This window comes from Sorex fumeus, unplaced genomic scaffold (assembly GCF_029834395.1).
Source record: "Sorex fumeus unplaced genomic scaffold, SorFum_2.1 ptg000018l, whole genome shotgun sequence".
NCBI lineage: Eukaryota > Metazoa > Chordata > Mammalia > Eulipotyphla > Soricidae > Sorex > Sorex fumeus.
The window spans coordinates 30,002,776-30,030,525 of NW_026606075.1; the positions used below are offsets into that span (position 1 = coordinate 30,002,776).

General features: G+C 42.4%; 1 protein-coding gene across 1 annotated transcript in view; it reads right to left on the reverse strand.

Moving 5' to 3' along the window:
- Positions 1-27,750, reverse strand: part of BDP1 (B double prime 1, subunit of RNA polymerase III transcription initiation factor IIIB) — a 76,229-nt gene that overhangs the window by 3,164 nt on the left and 45,315 nt on the right. The window contains exons 24-38 of the mRNA XM_056112415.1: positions 27,454-27,647; positions 25,048-25,432; positions 22,252-22,374; positions 18,117-18,153; positions 17,384-17,476; positions 15,410-15,638; positions 13,199-13,350; positions 12,110-12,251; positions 11,146-11,332; positions 10,290-10,353; positions 9,374-9,563; positions 7,940-8,138; positions 4,519-4,558; positions 3,411-3,681; positions 943-1,195 (exon numbers count right to left, since the gene is read on the reverse strand). Coding sequence (XP_055968390.1) covers positions 943-1,195; positions 3,411-3,681; positions 4,519-4,558; positions 7,940-8,138; positions 9,374-9,563; positions 10,290-10,353; positions 11,146-11,332; positions 12,110-12,251; positions 13,199-13,350; positions 15,410-15,638; positions 17,384-17,476; positions 18,117-18,153; positions 22,252-22,374; positions 25,048-25,432; positions 27,454-27,647 — 2,559 coding nt within the window. The remainder of the gene's footprint in view (positions 1-942; positions 1,196-3,410; positions 3,682-4,518; positions 4,559-7,939; positions 8,139-9,373; positions 9,564-10,289; positions 10,354-11,145; positions 11,333-12,109; positions 12,252-13,198; positions 13,351-15,409; positions 15,639-17,383; positions 17,477-18,116; positions 18,154-22,251; positions 22,375-25,047; positions 25,433-27,453; positions 27,648-27,750) is intronic.

Below are 27,750 nucleotides of genomic sequence, written 5' to 3' on the forward strand. Positions count from 1 at the left end.
TTTCAGGGAGAGAAAAAGTCAAATCTATACCTTGCCATGGAAAAGAATCCTGGGGTGTGGAAGAGTGTATTTTTAAATGACATGAAAACCAGAGGGCACAAAAGAAAGCCCTGTTAAATCCATCTATGTAAAGAGAAAAAGTAGGCTACATTGCAAAGTCCATGCACACCACATCAAAGACGCAAAAAGGGACCAAGACGTGGCTCAGGAACCGACTCCTGCCTGGCCAGCATGAAGGCTCACATTTGCTCCCTGCTGCTGAGGCCTCGGGACTTTTGGTTGCACCAGGGCCAGGTGCATGTGTACACAACTCCAGTGTGCAACCCCAGTAAGCGGAGCAGCTACAACGAGTGTGACCTCTGGTGAGCAGGCACGTAAGCACTACAACTGAAGCGCATTGTCACCAGCAAGCACTACAACGCAAGAGTGTGTGTGATCCCTGACAAGCATGGAGCCAAGCGGTACAACTAAAGGAAATGTGTGAGCATCCCAAGTAAGCACGTGTGCGACCCTCCAGGCACTGAGACATCATCACTGGGGGTGGGGGGGAGCACAAATGACACGCAGTGGGGAAACACCTGCAGACTGTATCACTGGAGGACTTTCTTTACTACATTAGAAGTTCTACAAATCATTATGAAAAAGCAAATGACCCAATTTATACGGCCGAAGGATAGGAAAAGACAGTTGATTCAAATAGAGATATTTAATCCTCACTCAAAATATATGCTCATTAAATCCATGAAGAATATTAAAAGTGAAGAAATCTGAGGCCAGAGCAACAGTAAGAAGGCAAGCCTACCTCAATGGCTCTTTCTAAACTATCTAGAGCTTGTTAATCTGTGAATGAGAATTACTCTAATTTCTGACATCCACAGGAAAACAGCAACTGTCACAGCCCTCCTTGCCAATTTCATACCCAACCCAGTGTTTACCACGGACCTGAGAAGCTGCAGCCGAACTGCTGAGGTTCTCAGATGCAGGACTGACACCACTTGAAGATGGAAGCACATCAGAGGACTCTGTGTTTGTTTTCTGCCTTTCACTGGATGAGTTCGATCTTTTCAAATTCTGTCTTGATACAGGTATAAGAGGCTTGGGGCGCTTCTTTTTATGAAACTGAGTAGGTTCATCAGACTCCAAACTACTCTTTGAACATATTAAAGACAAAAATCCCAAGGGTCTTCTGCCAGGTCTGGAAATGAAATTAAAAACAGTCAAGAATTATTATTATTATTATTTTGCTCTTTGGGTCACTCCTGGTGATGCACAGAGGTTACTCCTGGCTCATGCACTCAGGAATTACTCCTGGAGGTGCTCAGGGAACCATATGGGATGCTGGGAATTGAACTTGGGTCGGCCGCATGCAAGGCAAAGCCCTACCTGCTGTGCTATCTCTCCAGCCCCAAGAATTATCTGTATTCTTAATAGCGAGTTCTTTTCATTACTGTTAAAAATGGCATGTATGGTACATCTCTCAAGAGCTGACACCACTCGGTTATCGCATATACTTGTGACAAAGTTTACTGTACAGGAGTACTTCTCAAGTATAATGCATACAAAGCACTGGGGAATCTTATTTTAACAAGGAGTCTTGAATAAGAATTCTAATGAGTTCTCAATCGCTGCCTACACATGTAAGGGGCCCCCACAGTGATGCTGTGATGGATCGCAAGCTTCACAGGCAGAAGGCCCTACACCCTCAAAGTCCTTGCTGTTGGTCCCAGGTGCTTGGTTGGAGTAGTCAGGCTCTAGAGCAGACATCGGGAAATCAGAGTGCAATACAAATGCAATCACTACAGGTGTGTTAGCAACATGGCCAGATCATAGCCATGATTATTTGTTCACATAAGGTCGTATGAAGTTGCTGTTGCATTATAACTATAGAGCTGAATCACTGCAAGAGAACATTTGAATCACAAACCTTTGTGTGTGTGTGTGTGTGTTTGTGTGTATGTGTGAGTGTTTTATAAGTTTACTGACCCTTGTTCCAGAACCCTGCTTCTCAACTGATTTTAACCCAAAGCCCCAGTAAGACCCCTCATTTTATGTCTGGCATGTGGCTAAGACCGGGAAAGATACTGCCAATCTGGCATCGAGGAAGACAGATAGTGCTCACTTGCGAAGCACTGCACGACCCTCAGTTAACCAATAGCACAGCATGGCCCCCTCCGCAGCTCCACTGGGTGTGGTCCTAGTGGTCCCCAAACACAGCTGAGCCAGACACTGGGTATGATCTGATGGCCCACCAGCACCTCTGGCCCCATGATAGGCAGGCCAAGTTTTGCCAAGAATGGATACAAGTTCAAGAGTATTGGTAGGTGACTTTTTCTTTTTTTTAATTTAAAGAACAACATGGGGCCAAAGAGGTGGCTCAAAGGGCTGGGACACAAGCTCTGCCTGCAGGAGCTCCAGGTCCAAGCATCAATCAGAGATGTCTCAAATATCATCACATGATCCCAAGCATAGCCCCTCCCTAAATTAAAAAGGAAAAATGGAAATTTGCTAAGCTTTCCTTTCTACAGTTTATAAAAAAAAAAAAGAACATTCATAAAATACGCCTTTTCCAGCTATACATACGTCCTAACCTCCCGTTCCCTTCGTACAAGCTTCTGTTCACCCTCCCGCTTCGACAGAATGCTGATGACAGAAGCTGCCCGAGTCAGAGGCTCTTTCCAGAGTATGAGGAACACAGAAGGGAAAGGCTGGCTCTTCACTTAAATCCCACATTTACTCTTACAGGTAGTGGTAGCCACACAGGAGAAATGGCACATGCCCTAGGGACTCCACTCAAAATTCCTCATGTCGGCACCATGTCTCAGCTCTATATCTGTATAGGCAGCTACACTGTGTGAGAGCATAAATCATGAAGTAATGATCCTGGAGAATCTAGAAAAGGAAGTGTGCTAAACTCTAAAGACGTCTATCTAAAAAGTAAAAGATTCAAGCATTAAAATTAATCTCTTGTTATGTGGAATCTTTCTGTGTGTATGGGTTTATATCAAATGGTACTAGAAAAAACTGCTTTAAGGGGCAGGAGTGTACAGCATGTAGGGCATTTGCCTTGCACGCGGCCAAGCTGGGTTCAATCTCCAGCATTCCATATGGTCACCTGAGCACCACCAGGAGTGATCCTTGAGTGCAGAGCCAAGAGTAACCTCTGAAGCCATTGCTGGGTGAGGCCCCAAAACAAAAACAAAATGACTCAACATTACTTATTTCTTTTGATATAATTACTTTCCTTTATAGAAATGTAATATCAGCCATCAACTTAGTCTATAGGAACATATATATGTGTGTGTACGTGTGTGTGTGTGTGTGTGTGTGTGTGTAGTCACATATGTTCAGTAAAGATTCTATCTACTCAGGAATAGAGAGGAACTTGTTCATTAGAGATTTTCTCATATTACCTGGAGAGTGAGGTCTTTGAAGATGAAGGTCTGTTATGCATTTGCTCAGACTTGGAAGCAGAGCAAGTCCTTTCTTCCTTATCAGAAACGACCATTTTGTCCTTAGGTAAGAGAGGTGGAGTCTTTTCTAGATGCCTGTCTATTATTTTATCAAGCGACCTGGAGCCTATGCTCTGAGGAGTGGAAGGTTCAAGTTGCCTCTTCTGAGATTTTGGAGTGGTAGGTATACTTCCTGAAGTATGAACATCGTTTTGTTCCTTATGTGATACCCCTTCCAAAAGAAGCAAACAGATTGTAAGCAAACATACTGAAATTAGTATTTCCAAAGGAACTGCAGTATCTGAAGGGGGGAAAAAACATGATATTCTATCATAAACCTACCTAAATAAAAATTACTGCAGCCTCCTGACCTATTGTAAATATAACACTTGGTTAAAAGATTATGGCAACAACTTCTACATTCTGACACAAAAAAGAATCAATGTATTTTGACTGCATGTATAAAACCAAAAAAAAAGAGCCACCTTCGAGTCTTTGGGTAAAGATAGAAACTTTATTATGCACTTTTGTACTCAAAATTTTTTTTCAGGTTTTGGGGTCATTCCCAGTGGTCTTCAGGGAACCATTTGGGATGCCAGGATTGAACCTAGGTCACACGAAAGACGCATGTAAGGAAAGCGCCCCATTCTCTGTACTACTGCTCTACTACTGCTCTGGCTTCTAGTCAATTCTGTAACTCCGACAATACAGTTGAACTTTAATAGAAACCCTGTACATAATCATTTTCAGTTCCCTAAAAGATGAAAACAGCTTCTTAAACTACCAAACTGCCAAATCAAAAGTCTCAGCAGAGAACTTTCAAAGATAAAATCGTGACTGTGGGCCAGAGACACAGTAAGGGTTGCTGGGCAAGGACCCAGGGTCACCTCTAGGAAAAACACCTAAGTACTGACAGATGTAGCTGTGTCACACGCCTCTAAAAATAAGTGATCTTCACCTCCAAAAAAAAGCACGCAAGACTACTTTGATGCCAAATTTGAACAAGATGCTTCAAAAACAACGAGGACTACCCTACAAAATACAACTATATCGAGTTTATTTCACTCACCTGTTTCTTCAAAAACATTCATCAATTCCTTTGAACACACCTGTTTTTAAAAAAATTTACAAAATAAATTAGAAATCTATTAAGTTAAATTATATTTCCTTTCTTCAACAGTGGTTACAATAACCATTCATCTTTAACTAAGTCTAAATCCCATTTGCTGATTCAGTATAATACACTGTTCATGGGATCTGTAATGCACCGAAAATAGTTCTGCTTTAAACAATAGTAGGCATACATGTTTTAGACCAAATCTCCAATCACAAACTAGAGAACAGCACAAAAATTTTTGTGAAACTCTTTTAAGGGCAGGAGAAAAGTTATCCTTCAGTTGTGACAGGCCACTTCACTAACAATAGTAAGAAAAACTTAGGTAAAATCAAGTTTTTTTCTCTTTTTTTCGCCTTTTGGGTCATATCCAGCAATGCTCAGGGGCTAGACCTGGGTCTGCACTTGGGGAACCCTATGGGGTACCAGGTATCAAACCTGGGTCGGCCAGGTGCAAGGCAAACACCCTACCCGCTGTACTACCACTCCAGTCCTCAAAATTATGTATTTTTAAAAGAATCACTGTTTCCTTTCTTCTGTGACGGAAGCAGCATGCTTCTCTCAGAAACATCCCACATCCATAAGGCAAAACACATTCTATAGGAATTCATGGCTACTGTTGTTTACGAAGTTCCAGCATCCTTTATGAATCAAATTACTGATTCTATCCTTGTGTCAGTGAAGTAGTACCAAATACAGTATTACGAGGGTAACAACAGCACTTCTAAGCCAGAATGCTAGAGCCTGAGCAGGCTGGCCAGGTAGGAGGGGGTGTTTGGGAGCTGGGCGTGGAGGTCAAACTTGGGCCTCCCTTGCGGAGCTCTCTCTCTCTCTCTCTGTCAACTAGATTTTTTTCCCCCAGAAATACAAAGATGATTCAGTATTATGAAATCCACCAATACAGTTCAACAGATCTGAGGAGAAAAATCATATTCATCTACTGGTAAAAAAAAAGTGAAGTGCATCAACCCCCAACCCTCACCCTCCAAAATAAAAAGACTGCAACACACAGTAAAATATACCCTGCGTGTGACTATTATTTTTCAGCAATTGAACAACAATCCATAAAGTCATTCTGATATTGTTTTCTATCAGACATACAAGGATACACCAGCTCTGCCATCATCTAAGAACTAGTGGGCTGCAACTTTCCCTTTCAACACAGACTGTAGGTCCAGAGAGACAGTGCAGGAGATAAGGCACCTGCTGTGCATCCTGCCGATGACACTACTCCAAATCCCCAGCATCACATATAGTCCCCAGAGCACCACTATGGAGTACTCCTAAGCACAGAGTTGGGAACAGCCCCTGAGCACTGCTGGGTGTGGTCCAACAATCCCGCCCCCCAGCCCCCGCAATAAAGTAGAAACAAAAACAAATTAAAACAGGAAGCAGAAAGGAGGGGGGAAGGAAGGAAGGAAGGAAGGAAGGAAGGAAGGAAGGAAGGAAGGAAGGAAGGAAGGAAGGAAATACAGGGGCCCTAGTGATAGTATAGCAGACAGGATGCTTGTCTTGCATGTGGCCAACCAGGGTTCGATTCCTGGTATCCCATGTGGTATGATCCCTGAGCAGAGTCAGGAGTAAGTCCTGAGCACAGCCAAATGTGGCCCAAAAGCCATAAAAAGAAAAAAAGAAAACACAGATTCTAAATTATCTTTTCTAGAGTACTATTATATAGTGTAGCACAGCGGGTAGGGAGTTTGCCTTTCATGCAGCCAACCCGGCTGACCGGAGTTCGATTCCTCCGCCCCTCTCGGAGAGCCCAGCAAGCTACCGAGAGTATCTCACCCGCATGGCAAAGCCTAGCAAGCTACCTGTGATGTATTTGATATGCCAAATACAGCAACAAGTCTCACGATGGAGACGTTACTGTGTCCAGTTGAGCAAATTGATGAACAACGTTAGGACAGTGGATAGTGGACATTTTACACAAAAGCAACTCATTCAGAGTCATGTGAGGTCCCACAGCAAATAAATGATACAGCTACAATCTAGATAAATATGATACTTATTTATCTTTGGCTGACTCCTGGCTCTGCGTTCAGGAGTACTGGCAGGGCTCAGGGGACCATATTGGATGCCAGGGATTGAACCTGGGTTGACCATGTGCAAGGCAAGTGCCCTACCCACAACCCATTGCTCCAGCCCCACTATACTATTTTAACCTTATTTTTGGCCTCTGACAAAGAGGTGAAAATGGCCTTGTTTTTGTTTGGGGGCCACACCCGGCGATGCTCTGGGGTTACTCCTGGCTCTGTACTCAGGAATTACTCTTGACAGTGCTCAGGGGACCATATAGGATGCCAGGGATCGGACCTGGGTTTGCTGCATGGGAGGCAAGCACCTTAGCCACCATACTATCATTCTGGCCCTGAAAATGCTTTTTTTTGTTTTGCTGATTGATGTCCACCCTACTTTTTGGCAGGGAGAAGGGATGGTGGTCTCTAATGTGATGATGTTCAGGAGGTCTAAGGGTCCCCATAGTGATCTGTAGCCAACCAGACTGCCCGTTCAGCACGAGGGCCCGAGGACGTGTAGCTGCTCCTACTCTACAGTGCTCTGGGAACCATGTGATGCTGAGAATCAAGCAAGGCTCTGACGTTAGCTAGGAAAGTTCCTTAACTACTGTACTATCTCCCTATTCATTAACTTCTAACTAGAACCGGTAGAAAGTGAGTCAGGAAAGTTCCTTAACTGCTGTACCATCTACCTATCAATTAACTTCTAACTAGAACTGGTAGAAAGTGAAAATATACAACCAATTTTACCTAAATTATTTATGGTGAAAAGTATTAGAGGGGGTGGAGCAATAGCACAGCGGGTAGGGCTTCTGCCTTGCACGCGGCCGACCCAGGTTCAATTCCCAGCATCCCAAATGGTCCCCCAAGCACCACCAGGGGTGATTCCTGAGTGCAGAGCCAGGAATAACCCCTGAGCATCACCGTGTGTGACCCAAAAATGAAAAAAAAAAAAAAAAAGAAAAGCAAAGTATTAGAACCAGGGAAGAGCGATGGTACAGTGGGGAGGGTGCTTGGTGCCTGCTTTGCACACTGCCAACCTGGGTTCTATCCTTGGCACCCCCACCCCATATGGTTGCCGAGCCCACTGAGGGTGATCTCTGATCACAGAGCCAGGAGTAAGCCCTGAGCACCAATGGGTGTTGCCTCCCCACAAAAAAGAAAAGGAAGGAAGGAAAGAAGGAAGGGAGGGAGGGAGGGAGGGAGGGAGGGAGGGAGGGAGGGAGGGAGGGAGGGAAGGAAAGGAGGGAGGAAGGGACAGAGAGAAGTATTAGAACCATATATGAAGAATCTAAAGGGAAAAGCAGATCGAGATTCTGGCAATATGGTCATCATGTTCCTTACTGATTCTACCATACCTCAGAGGAATATTTCTCACAATTATCCACTGAATCAAATGAACTTTTCTTAGCAGGAGGAACACTGTCACTCTCATCAAGGCTACAGTGAAATCTCTTCCTTGATACATCCAAGTTGGCAGGAGGCTTTTCAGATTCTCTTCCAGAGTCAGATAAACACATGGCATCCTGACTGATAGAAGTTACTGGGAAATTCATACTACATAGAAAAGACGGACATAATAAATCAGTTAGAAGTTAACAAGGTCAAAGGTTGAACTATTCCAATTAAAACAACCCACAATAGTCAAAGTAGCGGGTGTATGTACGTGCATGGGCAATTCTGAAATGTTAATGCTTTCCTTGTCTGCAAAGTTAAATTTTAATAGAAGTTCAATATAAAAGGCTTCCATTTTTTTTTTCTTTTTGGGTCACACTCGGCAATGTACAGGGGTCACTCCTGGCTCTGCACTCAGGGATTACTCCTGGCGGTGCTCAGGGAACCTTATTGGACGCTGGGAATCGAACCTGAGTTGGCCGCGTGCAAGGCAAACACCCTATCCACTGTGCTATCACTCCAGTCCCAGAAAAGGGTTCCATTTTTAATGCTGTTTGATAGACAGTTTATATCAATTTAGCATCATAACTGAGTTAAAATACATCTTAAAAGCTTTTAGTATTAAAATTAGTAAAGTAAAAGTAAAGGCCCTCCCATTGATCATCGATTTGCTCGAGCGCGCCCAGTAACGTCTCCATTGGAGACTTTGTTGTTACTGTGTCTGGCATATCAAATATGTCACGGGGAGCTTGCCAGGCTCTGCCGTGCGGGCGAGATACTCTCGGTAGCTTGCCGGGCTCTCCGAGAGGGGCGGAGGAATCGAACTCGGGTTGGCCATGTTGGCTGCGTGCAAGGCAAACGCCCTACCGCTGTGCTATCGCTCCAGCCCTGAGTATTAAAATTACCAAAATATAAAGAAATACTACCTCTGGATACTATTTTTGTAACTTTCTATGATTTTTTATATTTAAATCATATATACAAATAAAAATATTAAGAAGCCACCCTATAAAACAGACTGCTATTTTAACTTTCAACATACCAGTTTTCATACAATAGTATCAATCGTATGAGGGGCTTGAGAGTACAGCAGTTGGTGCTTGCCTTGCATGTAGCCTACCTAGGTTTTATCCTCATACGGCCCTCTGAGCCCCATCAGGAACCCTGAACACCACCAGGTACCACCCCAAAACAAACAAAAGATATCACATTAATTGATGCTTAAATGACACATTTTTCAGATAGTAAATTCATGATCTGTTCTCTGATTTACCAACAATTACTACAAACTGTCTCCAGGACAATTACAAATAATTGCAAATGCCTTGTTTAATTAACACTATCCTCATCTTAAAACATCTTCCGTCCTAGCAAAAACAGTTTAGCTCATTCGTTACCTCAAATCACCCGTTTCTTCATTATTCACTGACTTCAGCAAGATGGGTGCTGGCAGTAAAGGGTTTGGCATCACCTGGGCAGTTGTGTCAGCAAACTCTTCCACTTCATTGGCTGGGATTTCCACCAGAGTTAAGATGAACGTGTGTTCATCCTCATTATCTTGTTGTCCATCAGCAGCAATGACATTCACTATCAATGTTTAAAAATCAGAGATGATATGAAAACGTATACAGCAGAACTGAAGCCATGCAGTGAGTGAAAACTTTAAATGCTTACACAAAAAATATAATAGAAACATGGACATTGATGTTAGAAAGAAAAAACAAAAGCATGAGAATCATGAGATAATTGAAATCAATACATTTCATTTCTATATAGTATCATGACAACTTATTACCAGGTTTTTAAAAATTATACTACTCAGAGGGTAATTTCATAAAGGATAAAGATCGCTCACCACAGAAAGGACTTAGAGCGACCAGGGTGATAACAGAGTGGGAAGGGTGCTTGCCTTGCATGCAGCTAACCTGGCTCTGATTTCTGGCATCATGTACATTCAGCCCCCCCAAGCCCTGCCAGGAGTGATACCTGTGTGCAGAGCCAGAAGCTCTGAGCACTGCCAGGTGTGGCCCAAAAGCAAGAACAAACAAAAAGACTTATAATACCAAAGAATAAAATTGATAAGCAAATGCTTTTTTAAAGTTTTAAGATCTTCCAAGACAAAAATCAACTCTCTTTTTCAACTGTAAAATTAGGTTAAAAAATCAGTGTCCTCTTCCAAAAAAAGAGTAAATATTATCTGATTGGGCCAGACAGACATTGGTTGCATTTTATAAGAAAAATAAACTAGGCCAAAAAACACACAAAACATGAAATCCTTCTATGATACTTTATTAATGAATCAGAATTTTGTACCTGTTAGATCTTGAGAACCGATTACATTCTCTTCTTGGATTTCCGGAATACTAGTTGATACACACTGCCATAAAATGATTAAAATGAGGTGAGATTCAGCAAATCGTAGTCTTAAATTTTTTTCTGATGATGTCATAAGTGAACAGTTTCACTATTACAAAACTCACTGGCTTATATAACCACATATTTTTTAATGTATTTTGTAGTTTTTAATCATACCAACAACTTCTTATTTTAAATATATTTATATATACATATATATGCACACACATTCAAAGAAATTCTGACAAAATTACTAACTCTGTTTATTCTATTAATATGGATATTTTAAGCAGGAAATATACTTATTAATTATATACTTATTATATATTAAGAAGTATATAATTACATGTAAGTACACAGTTAATATACTTTTTTAATTCTTAATCCCTTGACCCCTCCCCTCTTCCCAGACAGCAGCCTCTGCACTTCTCAGTAGTTGGCATCAGACGGAGGTCGACTGCTCTCCCAGCCCCCAGCGCAGCTCCCTCCCATCTGTTCTCCACAGAAGACAGAAAACCTTGTTTTACTTAACCTGCGACATGCACTGAACTTTTCTACTGCTTTATACTCTTACAGTGCGGGGCCCAGGGATATGGCTCTATATATCCATATCCATATCCATGTAGAGGGCCTGTCTAGGAGGCCCAAGATGTCCAATTCTACCCCCTCGTCTCCAAGTGTGATCCGTCACTGACACCTCCAAAGGTATTTCCATATATGCATTTTTATAGATGCAAATGTATGTACACATACACATATGCACCACGTCTAACATACATCTCTTTTATCATGTGATTTGGAAACAGTCTTTTACCTCTGGCACGTGGAGCGTGAGCACATTGCAGCCCTCTGAGCCCGGGGCCAGTGGTGTTTCCATAGGACTCTCATCGAGAGCCTCACTCGAGCCAAGTGTGTGCGGGGAACTGCTTGGATCTGCAGAAACAACTGGGGCAACTGAAAGTATCTGAGCCTGCTGGTGCTCTGCCTCCTGATCTTCATTTCTAAAAGGAAAGTGATCTATTTTAGAGTTCCGGCATGTAGCAAGCCATCACCACAGAATAAGGTTTAGAGCTAGATCCATCCAAGATCATCGGACTTTATGATTTCCACACTTTCAAAATATAGAAACCTGGAATTCCGGAAGACAGCAGCTCACTGGAGATCTCTCCAGACCCCCTGCCTAATAATTCCACAGGGCCTCCTCACATGGAGCAGTTGTTCCCTTTGTGCCTACTCCAAACGAGCCCTGGTGGCCACCAACTTTCAGAAGAAAAACCCAGGTACGTGGGAGCAGGGACTGAAGACGCTAGGCCACACGGAGGTGGGAGAGACAGGACTTCCCTTCCAGATCCTGGCTGTCACGCCCACAAACTACCTCCTGTGCCACCTCAGCGCTTTAATGGCCTTGCTCCGGAGACTCACAAATGAATCTCAAAATGGACTAGCTCCCTACAGAGATGTCTCTGGACCTCAACCATTTACAATTTTAGAATTCCAGGAGCACACGGCCGCACAAGGGGCCGCACGACCTCTCATGATATCTAAAATAAGCAATAGAAAATAAAATATCTAGCATCTGCCTGTGGCAGGCAGGATTGCATGGTGGTGGGAAAATTCAAAATAATGGTGGTGGGATTGGTGTTGAAATGTTGAATGCAATCAATTAATGTGAATACCTTATGAAAATAAAATTTAAAGATTAAATACAAATAAAGCCTATGGGCTATCATAGAACCAGGACCCAAAGCAAAGAGACGAGGATGTCTTCCCGCTTTCACCTCTCAGTCAGGTCTTCATGCTCCGGGGGCCCCTGGACACCACTCGCATCCACCAATTTGCTTTGCTCCCAGTTTTCTGTTGCTGCGACTGCTCCGAGGTTCTCTTCTAATTCTGCCGCATCAGAAGCGCTTTTCTCAGTTTCTTGAATAAAAAAGTTAAGATATAATCTAATAGTCCATTTAAAATCTTCATATTAAAAACCTAAGTCTCTCTTTAGAGAGAGAACACTGAATTGTTAAGCGGCTCTTGCAAACTTAGTCCAAAAGCAAGTTGATTCTCATGGCAGAAGGATAATCCTGGCTACTGATTTTTGGGTTCCCCCCCCTCTCTATTTTTATTGGAAGAGAAGTGCTAAGGGGTCTGGGAGTTTCTCCCAGTGTTTCACAGCCAATAAGGTAGATGGTTCAATGCTTGGGCCAGAGATGTGGCCCAATGTCCAGCCAGATGGTTCAACAATGCACCCTCCAAGGATGCTGGGGACCAGAGGATCATACCTGCCTCCCCAAAGAATTATGAACAGATTTCTGAACAGGTAACAGTGAATCCTGCACTAGGCATAATTCAGTCCTGGCTGCCATACAATTCTACATTCAAAGAGACAGTTTCACACGGTGAACTATCTGTCTGATCCCACAGAACCCAATTTTAAAGTAAACATAACAGACTCAGAGAGCAAGTGAGTGCTATGCAAAATCAGTATTTGTAACTAGGGTGGGGAAACAGAAATCAAAGAAAAAAAAGAGACACTGGTGCATACCCACTAGAACATTTCATGACAGTTTTTGTGTGTTTTTTGTGTGTTTTTTGGTGGGGGGAAGGGGAAGGGTCAGGAGGTCCAGGGATCCTATCAGTGATTTTCAGCCAGTCAAGCTGACCGTTCAAGGTCCTAGGATGCAATACTGCCCTAAAATGGAGGGAGGACAGCTGGGTGACTACAATGGTGCTAGGGACTCAATAGAATTTTCATGTTTGAAACTTTTATTAAGTTAAAATATCTTTAATGACTGAATATCCACTTGGAATGTCAATGTAATTTCCAGTGTCACAATAACTGTAAACTTTGTAACTTTCAAGGAAACAAAATTTACCTCTGTGAATTTCCTCCTCTTCTCCTTTGGTTCCAGACAAATTAGAATGAGCACCAACACTACTGGTCCCTAAAATCTTCTTAAGATTTACCTTAGGTTTGGCAAATCTACGTCTCATTTTCAAATTATTGGTCACTTCAGAAGCTGTATTGCTATAAAAAGAGGAATGGGAAAGGAGAAAAATGGTTTGTGCATGTATGAATTCTCTCTCATTCTAATATACCTGCCGAACATAAACAGATTTATGTGCCACCTTCTCAGGGGCCACACTGTCAGGGGCCAAAGTGTTTATTTATCCTTGCTAAAATTACATATTAACAACTGACAGAGTCAAGAGAACTTGACTAATTCAAGAAAATCTGCACCCTGATCATAAAAAAGATGCTAAGCTCCACGGTAAGCATGTTGTGACAATTCCAACATATAAACCATTAAAACTAAATGAGGGGGAGAAAAAAAAAACTAAACTAAACGAGGGATCCAGGAATAGCTCAGGGGTACAGCGCTTGCCTTGAAAGCGGGAGGGTCACTGGGGAATCCTGTACACTGCCCCTATGATCCTTGGTACATAAGGATGTGCAACTCCATCAAGCTCTGCGGTGGAAGTGCAAGCAAGCATCACAACTGAAAATGTGCACAGAGACCGCACACAGCCAAGCAGGGTTGATCCCTGGCACCCAATAGGGTGGCTGAGTGCTGCAAGGAGCGATCCCTGAGCACAGCCAAGAGTAACCCCTGAGCTCTGCCCGTTGTTGCCCAAACGCCCACCCATTTTTTAAAACTGTACAGAGGTGGGACAGACAATGCTTTGTGTATGGAACGTCAACTCCCGGTACCACAGGGCTCCATGCCCAGCACGGCCGGGAGCAATCCCCTCATGCAGCCAGAGAAGCCCATCAGAACTGCTCAGTGCAGCCCCAAACAAAAACAGGAGTATAGCAGCCAGCAAGCACCACACCTGAAAGTGTACCCGCACCACAACCCATGTGGGAGCAATACCACCACAAGCGCAACCCCCACCATAACAAAAGGGAAAAAGGAGGAAAGGAGAAAATTAAAAGATGAGTTTACTTTAGCCCGGCAAGCTACCGAGAGTATTCGATATGCCAGACACAGTAACAACAAAGTCTCCAATGGAGACGTTACTGGGCCCGTTCGAGCAAATCGACGATCAATGGGAGGGCCTTTACCTTTACCTTACTTTTGCAGGCCACAGCACCCAAAAGGAGAGAGGGAACAAAAGGGAATGCCCCGCCACAGAGGCAGGGTGGGATTGAGGAATGAGGGGGGTGGGAGGGATACTGGGATTAGTGGAGGTGGAGAACAGGCACTGGTGGAGAGATGGGCGCTCGATCATTGTACAACGGAAACCCAAGCATAAAAATTTGTAAGTCTACAACTGTACCTCATGATGTTTCACATCTTATTTTTTTTTCACAAAAAAATAAGATGAGTTTACAAGAGGTAATATCAAATATGGGGCTGCAGAGAGCACAACGGACAGGGTGCTTGCCTGGCATTTGGACAACCTAGGCTTGAACCCTGGCACCACATATGACTTCCTGGCCCCTGAGCACAGAGCCAGGAGCAAGTCATGAGCATTGCCGGAAGCAGGACCATAAGCCAAAATAAATAAATAAAATATAAATAATAATATAAAGGAAATGGAGTGATAATACAGTGCATAGGGCACTTGCATTGATTGTTGCCAAGTCAGGGTTGATCCCTGGCACCCCATATGGCCCCTTGAGCTTCCCAGGAGTGATTCCCTGAGCACAGAGTCAGGAGTAAACAAACCATAAGCAATATTCAGTGTTGCTCAAAAACTTAAATTATAATATCTAAAAATCACTCAAACCTTAAAGGATCAGAAATTGGTATTGCCTACTTTACATCTATGTACATATTATTCAAAGCTATTAGCTAACTAAACTAAATGAATTTGGGGGCCCATTGGGAGGTCGAGTTTGGGGCCCCATCTAGGTGTACTTGGGACCTACTCCTGACTCTGCTTTCAGGGATCAATCCTGGAGGACTCAGAGGACCATGTGTGGTGCCAGGAGTAGAACCTGAGTCAGCTGCATTTACGGCAAGTGCCTTAACCCTTATTCTCTCTCTTTGGCCCCCTGATATATTTATTCAACTACAACACTGACTGAATACCGTAACTGTTGAAACTTAAAAGAAATAGCTTAATAAGGCAAAATAAACCTGTTTGAAAGAATTTCTTCTTTTGCTTCCTCCATTAATTCAATTTTTTCTGTAGTACTTTGCCCGTCCAGTACAATCTTGTTTTCTTTCAATGATGGGAGAGAATTAGTAGTCACAGGTGAAGAAAGGTCCTGGCATTCGTGCACAATGCTGTGATTTACATGATCTGGGCTAAAAGGAATATGGTTTTTATCCCTTGACTGAACATCAGGAAGTACACATATTCCTACTGCAGAAAAAAATAGAAAATTAAAACTGACCCAATACATATGAATGTCCAAATAAAATAAATCCTTCATCATTCAACAATTATAAAGTCCTATGTTACTGTAAAATCTGCTCATTTCTACTTTAAATTAAAATTTATGGTCTGGTTTTGGGGTTTTATCTGTTTGGTTTCTTTTGCTTTGGGGGCCACATCTGGTGATGCTCAGGGCTTACTTACACCTGGCTCTGCATCAGGAATCCCTCCTGGTGCTCAGGGGACCGTATGTCTGGAGCTGGGGATCCACCTGGGTCGGCTCCATGCCAGGCAAGTGCCATACCAGCTGTACTATTGCTTCCGCCCTCTAAGTTACTGTATTTAAATACAGGCCACACATAGTGGTGCTGGGGGAAAGGCCCAGGCCCACTCGGCTACGCTGGGCCCAGCAGTGAGCACTTAATGGTACTCAACAGTGCTCAGAGGCCATGGAAGCTAGATCCAATGGGGCTTCAGGTGAGGGGATGGAACATGGAGCTTCACATGCGCTAGGAGTATGCTCAACCACCTGGGTATCTTCCTGGATCCTGGCCTATTCTCAGGTTAGTAATTCCTTATTTGTTTGGTTTCTGGAAGTTGTGGGTCATATCCTCAGTACTCAGGGACTACGCCTGTCTATATGCTCAGGAAACCATCTGCAGTGGCAGGGATTCGAATCAGCATCCACCACACATGCAAAGCAACACCATTATCACCAATACTATCGCTCCACCCCAGTTTAATAATTATAATGGAGTGGAACTTTTAGGTTACTATAAGCAAAAGCAAAAACTTCTAATAATTTTAGCAAATAAATATATTCAGATGAATTTCAAGATAGAATAAACTTTGTTTAACAGTATTTTAAAAAAGCTGGATTTTACATTCTAGTGATTTGTGGCAGTCTCCAGTGCAGTACTCAGCCCTTAATAAGAAAGCCCAATAGGGAACAAAGTAGAGAGACTTTCCTGGTAAATACAGTTATTGGCATCAAAACCAACTGCAGATCACTTGTCATCAGTCAAAATAACTGACTGAAACATAACCAGCATTATTGTGTTCATTATTATTAATGTACTAATGTACTTAAAGCTGAAGGTACTTAATAATGATCACAGCTTTTCTTTAAGGCTGATCTTACCTTTGTTTTTGTTTGGGCGGCCACACCCAGCAGTGCTCAAGGATTACTCTTGGCTCTGCACTTAGGGATGACTCCTAGCAGGTTTGGGGGACCATAGGTGGTGCCCGGGGTCGAACCCAGGTTAGCCCAAGTTAGCCGCGTGCAAGGCCGGTGCCCCACCTGCTGTACTACTGCTCCAACCCCAAAATCTTGGATGACAGATCTTGTGGCTCAATATAAACTACCGGAGAGTCAAAACTAAATTATCCCAAGAACTGCTACCGCTCCTTCAAATCATATTTGATTGTGAAGACTAACCAAAGTGGTAACTCCTATGCTGAAAAGAGTGTGTACAAAGTGACTAGTGACCTATGAGTTCAGTATGTCAATAGTGATTACAATAGATCATGAGATCAACTATTCCATAAAAGCAACTTGTTCTTAATGAGTCAAGTGCATTATGAAATGCTGGACACTACACAAATAAGGTAAGTAAGAGGGATGAATCAACACAGTTTTTCAGGAAAAGAGCAAAGTGACACCAATTTTAAATACAAAACTCTTCCTCAAATCTCTTGAAAGAAGGACTCTGTTTCTTTGCTTTCCTTCCTACCTTGCCCCTGTTCCATGCTGATCTCTGACTGCAGCAGCACGTCTCCCACTGTGAGCAAAGCTACGGCAGCTTCAGTGTTTCCTTCACTGGGACCTGTGAGGAATTAAACCAACAGTAAAACACTGGAAGAAACCTGAAAATTAATTTATTTAAACTATTTCTAAACCCAGATACTTATCTTCCAGTAAGATTTCAATATGCTCTACCAGTAATTCATTATTAGAGCAGTGTTTTGTTCAATATATAAATTAAAAAAACAAAATCGACTGTTAGCTTTTACTCACACAAAAAATTATCTCCCCATATTAAGTAACTTAATACCATCAAAGAAAACACATCTGTATATCAGAGGAAAACTATACTTCTTCATTTAAACATTTAACTCTTACAGTTTAAGAATAAAAATTTTGGGGCTAGAGCGACAGCACAGTGGGTAGAGCGTTTGCCTTGCACACAGCTGACCTGGGTTCGATTGTCAGCATCCCATATGGTCCCCTGAGCACTGCCAGGAGTAATTCCTGAGTGCAGAGCCAGGAGTAACCTCTGTGCATCGCCAGGTGTGACCCAACAAGAAAAAAAAAGAATAAAATTTCTTCTAGAAATGTCATATTTAATAGCAAAATTATTTTGTTCAACTCTTTAGCAAACTGACTGGATACCAGCTATCACCACTAAAAAGCGTGATATGAGCTATAACCCACCAGTTTTAGCAGTTTTCCTTATTAATAGTTACCTGCTTCATTTTGGGTATGTTCACTTGTGGTTATTTCCTAAAAAGAGGAAAAGAAAACATAATGCATTCTTCCAAACATAAGCTATTCCTTTAAAAAGCACTACATTTTATAGGTAAATGTATAGTTATAGTTTTGATCACAAAAGAATAGATGCTGGCATTTTCTCTTAAAATATAAACTCATAATCAGTAGCATTGTAGCACTGTCCTCCCGTTCATCGATTTGCTCGAGCGGGCCCAGTAACGTCTCCATTGTGAGACTTGTTGTTACTGTGTTTGGCATATTGAATACCTCATGGGTAGCTTGCCAGGCTTTGCCATGCGGGCGAGATACTCTTGGTAGCTTGCCAGGCTCTCCAAGAGGGGCGGAGGAATCAAACCCGGGCCAGCCAATTTGGCCGCGTGCAAGGCAAATGCCCTACCGCTGTGGTATCACTCCAGCCCTCACAATCAGTATAAAAAAAATTTAGAAGTGAAATTCTTTTATTTTTTATACCATTTCCTTGAGTTACATGCAAATGTCAACTCTAATTTGATTCCTGTGCTCATCTGTGATTTGAGAATGAGACACAAGATGGGTCTCATTCTCCTAAAGAGCCTTGAATATAATCTCAGGGCTAGCATGAAGGAGACGTTACTGGGGCCTGCTCGAGGTAATCGATGAATAACAGGATGATCTGTGATCTGATCTGTGATCTGTGATTAATTCATTTTATTTTTTTTTTTGGCTCAGAGGCAACAGATGATGCTGGGTATCAAACCTGGGGCAACCAAGGATCACAACCCTTCCTCTAGTAGCTATAGGCCCTTCTTCCTCAGGAGAACAAGATTTCAACTCCTGACATCACAAGAAAACGACGAACCAACATCACTTATAAAGATGCAAAAGAATCTTTAATGAACACTAGGAAACTAAATCCAGCAACATATAAAAAGCAGACATCATGACCAAGTTAGCTTTATGACAGGGATACAACTTTTGATTTAACATCCAAAACTCAATGCAATATAACATACCAATACAGTAAGAAATAATTATCAGGGACCCAAGAGACCGTTTAATGGACCAAGTGCATGCCTGGTATGCAGGAGGCCTGTGTCTGATCCCTGGAACTGCTCTGTCTCCTGAGGACCACTGGGAGCAACCCCCCAGCACAGAGCCTGAAGAAGACCCTGAGCACCTCACAGGTCTGGCCCCAGAACAAAAGAAAAAAGAATAAAAGAAATGAAAATCACAGGTCAGGAGACAGAGCCATAGTACAGCAGTTAGGATTTCTGCCTTGCATGCAGCTGACCCAGATTTGATCCTTGGCATCCGATATAATCCCCCAAACACCGGGTACAGGGAGAATCACTAGGTATAACCCAAAATTGCAAAAATAAAAATTTTTTTTAAAATTTAAAAATAGCTCATTTTAATGACTTAGAGGGAAAAGCATATGATAAATTCCAACAACTATTCATGATTAAAAAATAAAATGGAGTTTCCTCAGTATTTTTAGTTTCTCTGAAAGACAATACACACACACACACACACACACACACACACACACACACACACAGAGATTAAGTCAGACATAATGACAAAGGGCTAGCTACTGTCCCCTGATCCAAGGACAAGGCAGGATGTCCACTCTGAGGACTGAAGAGGTAGATGCTTGCTTTGCACACTGCCCACCTGGGTTCAACCCAGAACTGCATATGGTTCCCCAAGCACCACCAGGTGAACCGAAAAATGAAACAAAGAAAATGATTTAGCTCAGGTACTAAAGTACAGGCCAGGCAAGTGGGAAGCTTTGCTTGACAGATATTTAGCACTTCTGGAGAAATGGCAAAATTCTAAGTATAAAGGGAATGCAGAACTATAATGAGGTTTTGGAGTAACAGGATCCAAGGAGTCCAAAATAAAAAAAAAAAATTGGAGAGAATGTGAAGAAACTAGAACTGCAGGAGGGTATATAAAACAGTACAGAAGCTTCAGAACAGTTTGACAGATTCTCAAGTGATCAAATACAGTTTTTCTAGGGCCCAGAAATATTACTCTTCATACTATACACACGACATTTGAAAGGTTTACAGAAAGCTGACCACAAATGTTATAACAGCATTACTTATAATTACCAAGAGGGCCAGAGAGATAGTACAAGTGTCAGGTCATTTGCCTCGCATCCCACTGATCCCAGTTCAAATTGCCAGCACCACATACAAAACCCTGGGTTATCTCCAGAAGTCATTTCTGAATATACAGTGAGAAATAAACCTGAGCTCTGCAGGATGTGGGAAACGGGGAGGGGTAGTTGCCAAAAGATAGAAGCAACCAACACATCCGTGAGCAGATAAACAAAATGCCTGGGAATATTACTAGACCCTAAAACAAGGAAGGAGCACTGGCACAACACAGGTGAGCTGGAAAGCATTTGGGCAAGTGAAAATAGACAAACGATAATACTGTATGACTCCATTCGCATAAAATGTCTACAACGAAAACAAAAAATAGATTGGTTGCTGAGGGCTGGGAGGAGATGGGGAACAACTATTAACAGAGAATGTGAGTTTATTTTTGCTTTATTCTGTATTTTTTTCTTTTTCTCTTTGGCTTTTGGTTTTGTGGCCATACTGGCAGTGTTCTGGGGTTACTGTACCCAGGAATCACTCCTGGCAGTGCTGGGGGGGGGGGGGGGCGGTGCACATATGGGATGCCAGGAATTGAACTCAGGTTGGCCACATGCCAGGTAAATGCTCTACCCATAACTATTGCTCCAACCAACCCCAGGAATTTCTTTTTTCTTTCTTTTTTTATTTATTTTTTTCTTTTTGGGTCACACCCGGCAATGCACAGGGGTTACTCCTGGCTCTGCACACAGGAATTACTCCTGGCGGTGCTCAGGGGACCATATGGGATGTTGGGAATCGAACCTGGATCATCCACATGCAAGGCAAATGCCCTACCTGCTGTGCTATCGTTCCAGCCCCTTAAATTTTTTATTTATTTAATGAATCACCATGAGGTACAGTTACAGACTTACAAACTTTCGTGCTTACATTTCAGTCATACAATGATGGAGTACCCAACCCTCCACCAATCCTGGGAATTTCTTTTTAAATTGATAAAAATAATTTAAAATGGCAATGTTTGCTCATATCTGTAAGTATACTCCAATAACCAATTACATACTTTAAATGGGTGAATTGTTTGTGTGTGAACTGTATCTTAATAAAACTGTTTTTAGAAACAGTGATCCCAGGACTGGGAAGATGGTTCAAGGGCTAGAGTGCAGGTCTTGCATAAGCAGGGCTACAGTTCAATCCCTGGGACCTCATGGTCCTTGAGCACTGGAGGGTCCCTATTATCCCAAATCAGGAAGCCTGCCACACAAAATGAAAATACATCTTAAATAATTTCTATGTAGCACATAATATAGCATAATTTTTTTAACAGTAAGTTTACAAGAATATTAAGAGCTATGCTCATACTTTTTTTAAAAATAAATACTTTTTAAGTCATGAAGATTTTTTAAAATAAATACTTTTTAAGTCATGAAGACAGTCACTGAATTTTCATTTAAAAATTTCAAGTCAGGGCTGGAGAAATAGCACAGCGGGTAGGGCGTTTGCCTTGCACGCAGCCAACCTGGGTTCGATTTCCAGCATCCCATATGGTCCCCTGAGCACCGCCAGGAGTAACTCCTGAGTGCAAGCCAGGAGTAGCCCCTGTGCATCATCCGGTGTGACCCAAAAAGAAAAAAAAAAATTCAAGTCAAGGCTTTTCACAAAAGCCCATGAAAATTTTACTAAGTTTCTACTTTTTATACTATGATTCTCTTTATGAAGGATACTTGCAAGAAATTCCTTGCAAATTCATTATTTTGTTGGTTTTTTGGTTTTGATTTGTGGGCCATACCCAGCCATGCTCAGGGATTACTTCTGGATCTGCAGTCCAGGATCACTTCTGGAGGAGACCAGGGGATGAGATGAAGTATTGGATATTAAACCCAGGTTGGCCAAGTGGCAGGCAAAGGCCCAAGTCCTTATACAATCCTCCAGCACAACTAATGATAAGTATAAAGCTTTCAAGTCCTCCAGTAGCTTGAAAGTAAACAGAATTAAGACAACAAATGTTAAAAGGGATGCTTACAACTGTTAGCATATTCTCACTGACATCTTGTTTCACTTCCTGAGGATTTACTTCTACATTTAGAAGCTCCTGTTCAACAACTGTTATGCATCCAACATCTGGAACATCCATGGTTATTTCAAGCTGTCAAAATGAAGTTTCATTATTTCATTATTTTGCTTTGACATACTCAAAACAAAGATGCTAAATTGAATAATGCCCATCCACACAAGACCAAAACTGCACTGATTCTTAAAATAACAGGCATCACTTCAGCGTAAGTTAGAATTAAGGTTTGGATTTAATTTTGTTTTTTGGCCACACCCAATCGTGGTCAGGCCTTACTCCTGGTTCTGTGATCATTAGTGCCAGGGGTTCAGGGAACCATATGGGGTGCCAGGAATCAAACCTATATTAGCTGTATGCAGGGCAAACACCCTTCCCACTGTTCTAGCTCTCCAGCCCAAGGTTCTAAATTCTTAAACTGCAATTCTTAATAACCAGTAGGCAAAATCTCCAAAGCTAAAATCTCAGTGCCATGCATTCCATTTTTCATTATCCCCACCTTCTCATTGTTTCTCCTATCGGTTTGTTCACATTAAAGAAGGGGTTCCTCAAAGCTAGAGTATCACGGGTACAAGGATACAGAGCTGACTTAATATAATCCCTGCTCGAAAGTAAATCAGAATCTGAGAAACACAGGCAGGCACATATGCAACTAGTCATATATTGTTCTAAGGGTCATAACAGAGATGAGTGAAAGCACTCCAAAAGGTTTAGCACACCACAGAGATAGAGGGAGATAGCACATGGGCTTCTCATGAGGCCCTAGGCTCAATCTGGCACACACACATATAACAGGTTTCTCACACCTCCCCCACCTCACTCTACCCACAGTGACATCTACTCTCTCTCTACCATACAGGTCTGGAGACACCCATACAAGTCTTGATAACCGTAACAATCATCATTTAAAATAATGGTTCGCTCATGAACTCGCCAATTAGCAGTCTATTTAGTCAAAAAGGCCCTCTAATTTGAGAGCTAAAAAGAATGATCTATATCCTGGGGCTGAAGCAATAGCACAGTGGGTAGGATGTTTGCCTTGCATGTGGCCGACCTGGGTTTGATTCCCAGCATCCCATATGGTCCCCCTAGAATCGCAAGGAGTAATTTCTGAGTACATGACCCAGGAGTAACACCTGTGCATCACTGGGTGTGACCCAAAAAAGGAAAAAAAAAAAAGATCTATATCCTAAGCTACACAGAAGTTAATCCGAGTCCTATTCCCTTAGTAACAAAGAAATTAGTATAAAAAACAGTAAAGAAGCAAAAGTTGGATAATCTGCCTTCAAGCTGGAGCAATTGTACAGTGCTGGGTATAGGGCATTTGTCTTGCTGACCAGAGTTTGACACCCAGCACCCTATATGGTTTTTCCAAGCCCCATTAGGAGTGATTCCTGAGCACAGAGCAAGGACTAAGCCCTAAGCACCGCTGGGTGTGGCAAAAAAAAATTTCTTAAAAAAAAAAAAAAAATCAGGGCTGGAGTGATAGTGTTTGCCCTGCACATGACCAACCCGGTTCAATTCCCAGCATCCCATATGGTCCTCCAAAAACTGCCAGGAGTATTTCCTGAGTATAGAACCAGGAGTAACCCCTGTGCATCACCAGGAATGACACGGCCCCCCACCAAAAAAAAATCTGCCTTTAAAGTATATTAAAACTTAATCATAAACAACTTTGTCACTGTGTATCTCACAGTGATTCAATTAAAAAATTTAATTAAATAAAATCTTGTGTCATAGTAGCACTGTCCTCCTATTGTTTATCAACTTGCTCAAGCAGGCACCAGTAACGTCTCCATTGTAAGACTTGTTGTTACTGCTTTTGGCATATCGAATACTCCATGAGTAGCTTGCCAGGCTCTGCTGAGTGGGCGGGATACTCTCAGTAGCTTGCCAGGCTCTCCGAGAGGGATAGAGGAATCGAACCCGGGTTGGCCATGTGCAAGACAAACACGCTACCCGCTGTGCTATGGCTCCAGCCCAAATAAAATCTTATCTGGAAAAAAAAAAGTTAAAATAATTTCTATGTGTTATGACTACTTGGATTCAAAAGTTGAAGAGAGATCTCTGCTAATATCCTACTGGCCTGGAATGAAAAAAGAAAAAAAGAAAAAACAGGAATTATTATTATTATTATTATTATTATTATTATTACTAGTTTCTCATTCAGCTGATTCTGAGGTATCTACCTTCAAATTTTTCATGGAAAGTTTTAATTCTTGGGGCTGGATAGATAATACAGGGCATTTGCCTTGTATACAGCCAACCAGGGTTTGATCCCCAGCATCCCATTTGGTTTCCCGAGCACCAAACAGTGAGGACTAAAGATCGCTCAATTGGCTAAAGCACGTGCTTTGCATGCAGGGAGCTGGCTTCAATTCCTGGTACCATGGCAACCAGAGATCACAAAAACTGATTTTTATTAGTACCTTATGCAACCCACTAGGGTTCAAATAAATACCCTTGGTAGAGGCTACTCAGAGAACAAACCTTTCAAATCCTAATAATCACCAAGAAAGGGCTACTACAAGCAAAACAACATACGATGAAGTTCCAAGCAATCAGAAACCAATCTCCAGGGCCACAGAGGTAGAACAGAGGCTAGAGGGCTTGTCTACAGCTGACCCCAGTTCAGTCCCCAGCACCACATGCGGTTCCCCAAGCACAGAGCCAGGAGTAATTCCTGACCCAGAGCCCAGAGGAAAGCACCAAGTGTACGCCAACAAACAAACGAAAAAAAAAACCCTCTACCTCTTCCATTGTTTCTTCGATCTGAGCAGCAACGGGTTCAGGAGATCTGAGGCCAATGGGCACGAACACGGGCGCTTTGTTCACTTCTTCGGGAGCAAGATGGTAGCTTTCTTCTTCATAGTCGAGGTCCAAATCATCATCGTCGTCCTCTTCTTCCTGAGAGGCGCGAAGGGTCACCAGCATGGCTTTTGAAGTTCGAGGTTCCTTCTTAGGGGCCTTACTCCGCACCCGTTTTGATCCGCGCCCTCGAGCAGCATTTGATTTGATCTTTCTGTGCGTTCTCCTCTCGCTGTGATCTGTTTCATGCTCAGAGATAGAAGAGCTTGCTGTTCTTCGATCCAAAGCAGTTTTAGAATAACTTGGCTCTTTTAAGAGCTGTGGACAACTGTATGTTTAAGCAAAAGAACAATGCTGGTATTACATGCATAAGGATGATTCTAATGAAAGCAGTGAAATTCCACTTCAAGCTTTGAAAATTAACACCCCCGTCACCTATTCAAAAACCTATGCTGTAAAAGGAATTATTATTATTATTACTAGTTTCTCATTCAGCTGATTCTGAGGTATCTACCTTCAAATTTTTCATGGAAAGTTTTAATTCTTGGGGCTGGATAGATAATACAGGGCATTTGCCTTGTATACAGCCATCCAGGGTTTGATCCCCAGCATCCCATTTGGTTTCCCGAGCACCAAACAGGAGTGAACCCTGACTGAAGAGTCAGGAGTGACCCCTGAGCATACCAGATGTGCCCCACTCCACCTTCTAAAAAAAGTTTTAAATTCTTGGCCATTTTGTTTTCTTATTAAACAGAGACAACATGAAAGACTGGAAAATGTTAGAAGGAAAAAGAGATAAAGGACACTGAGCCAGAACATGTTGTAGTGCAGAATGGTGTACCCTGCTAGGAAAAATAGATTCTTCAGTAGAAAAGAGGGAGGGCAGAAATACAATAACAGCATTACTTTTTTATTTTTCTTTTTTTTTGCTTTCTGGGTCACACCTGGCGATGAACAGGGGTTCTGACTCTGCACTCAGGAGTTACTCCTGGCAGTGCTCAGAGGACCATATGGGATGCTGGGAATCGAACCTGGGTTGGCCGCATGCAAGGCAAATGACCTACCCTCTGTGCTGTCTCTCCAGCCCCAACAGCATTACTTTTCAGAAGCTAGAATCCCTTCCACTTTCCTTGAGAATTATAGAATTGTACAGTTATATATGTTTCATTTGTATTTATGACCACATACAAATTAGTACCATTAATTATTTAGTTCTCAAACTATCTTTCTAAAATACCTATTTTGGGGGCCAGATAGATAATACAGAGAGTAGGGTATTTTTGCCTTGCACGCAGCTGACCTGATCTCCAGCATTCCACATGGTCCTCCCGGCACCGCCAGGAGTGATCCCTGCATGCAGAGCCAAGAGGAACCCCTGAGCTTTATGAGGTGTGGCAAAACCTGTCTTGGGGACAGAGATGGTCCCCAACCTTGGGTACCAGTACTGAAAAACAGAGTACAGGGGTTAAGGGAAGCTTCCCAGTTCAATCCCCTGTACCATATATGCTTCCCTGAGACTGCCAGGAGTGATCCCAAAGCATTGCTGGGTACAGCCTAATTCCCCTCTCCCCAGATAAATATTTGGCATGGAACACTGTTCAGTAACAGATAAAGCTGATACATTTATATTCTACGATTGCTCGGGCTGGAGTGATAGCACAGAGGGTAGGGCGTTTGCCTTGCATGTGGCCGACACGTCCAACCCGAGTTCGATTCCTCCGCCCTTCTCTGAGAGCCCGGCAAGCTACTGAGAGTATCTCGCCCGCACGGCAAAGCCTGGCAAGCGTCCCGTGATGCACTTAATATGCCAAACACAGTAACAAGTGTCACAATGGAGACGTTACTGGGCCCGCTCGAGCAAATCCATGAACAACAGGAGAACAATGACAGTGACAGAGCTATTTTAGGACTGCTTAGTACCTCTATCAAAGTATGTAACTGTCCTTTTGCTTCAGTTATTGCAATAATTGAAAGGCAGCCTCTTAGTAAATTTGAAGATTACACAGCAATATTGTTCTCTACAATTTCATGCTGTGCAATTATCTGTAGAAAACCAGCAATTAGTGATCTTTTTCACTCTAGCAATAAGTTAAGAGTATGGTATCTATAAACAGCAAATTACTTTTATTTCCTATTCTAAAAGTTAAAAATAGGGGCTGGAGCGATAGCACAATGGGTAGGACGTTTGCCTTGCATGTGGCTGACCTGGGTTCGATTCCCAGCATCCCATATGGTCCCCTGAGCACTGCCAGGAGTAATTCCTATGCATCGCCAGGTGTGACCCAAAAGGCAAAAAAAAGTAAAAAATAAATAATAAAAGTTAAAAATATTTATTATATAAAACATTACCTGGGTGGTTTACTGAGATGTTGCTCTTTAATAATGGAAGACATAGAATTATCCCCTATACTTTTTTCTCCAATACTTGCTGATGGTCTAACTTCTGACTGAGCACCTTTCTTCATCAAACCAGGCTCTGCGGAACCTACTATACAATCCTTTCTTGCTGAAATCTCGTGAGACGTCTTAAGCTCAGACTTGTCCTTAAAAGTAAAGAAGAAACATGCTGCATGAGAAGTCTATATGATGACTTACTTTATTTGATTAAAGCTAGAAGTATACACACACACACATGCGCGCGCACGC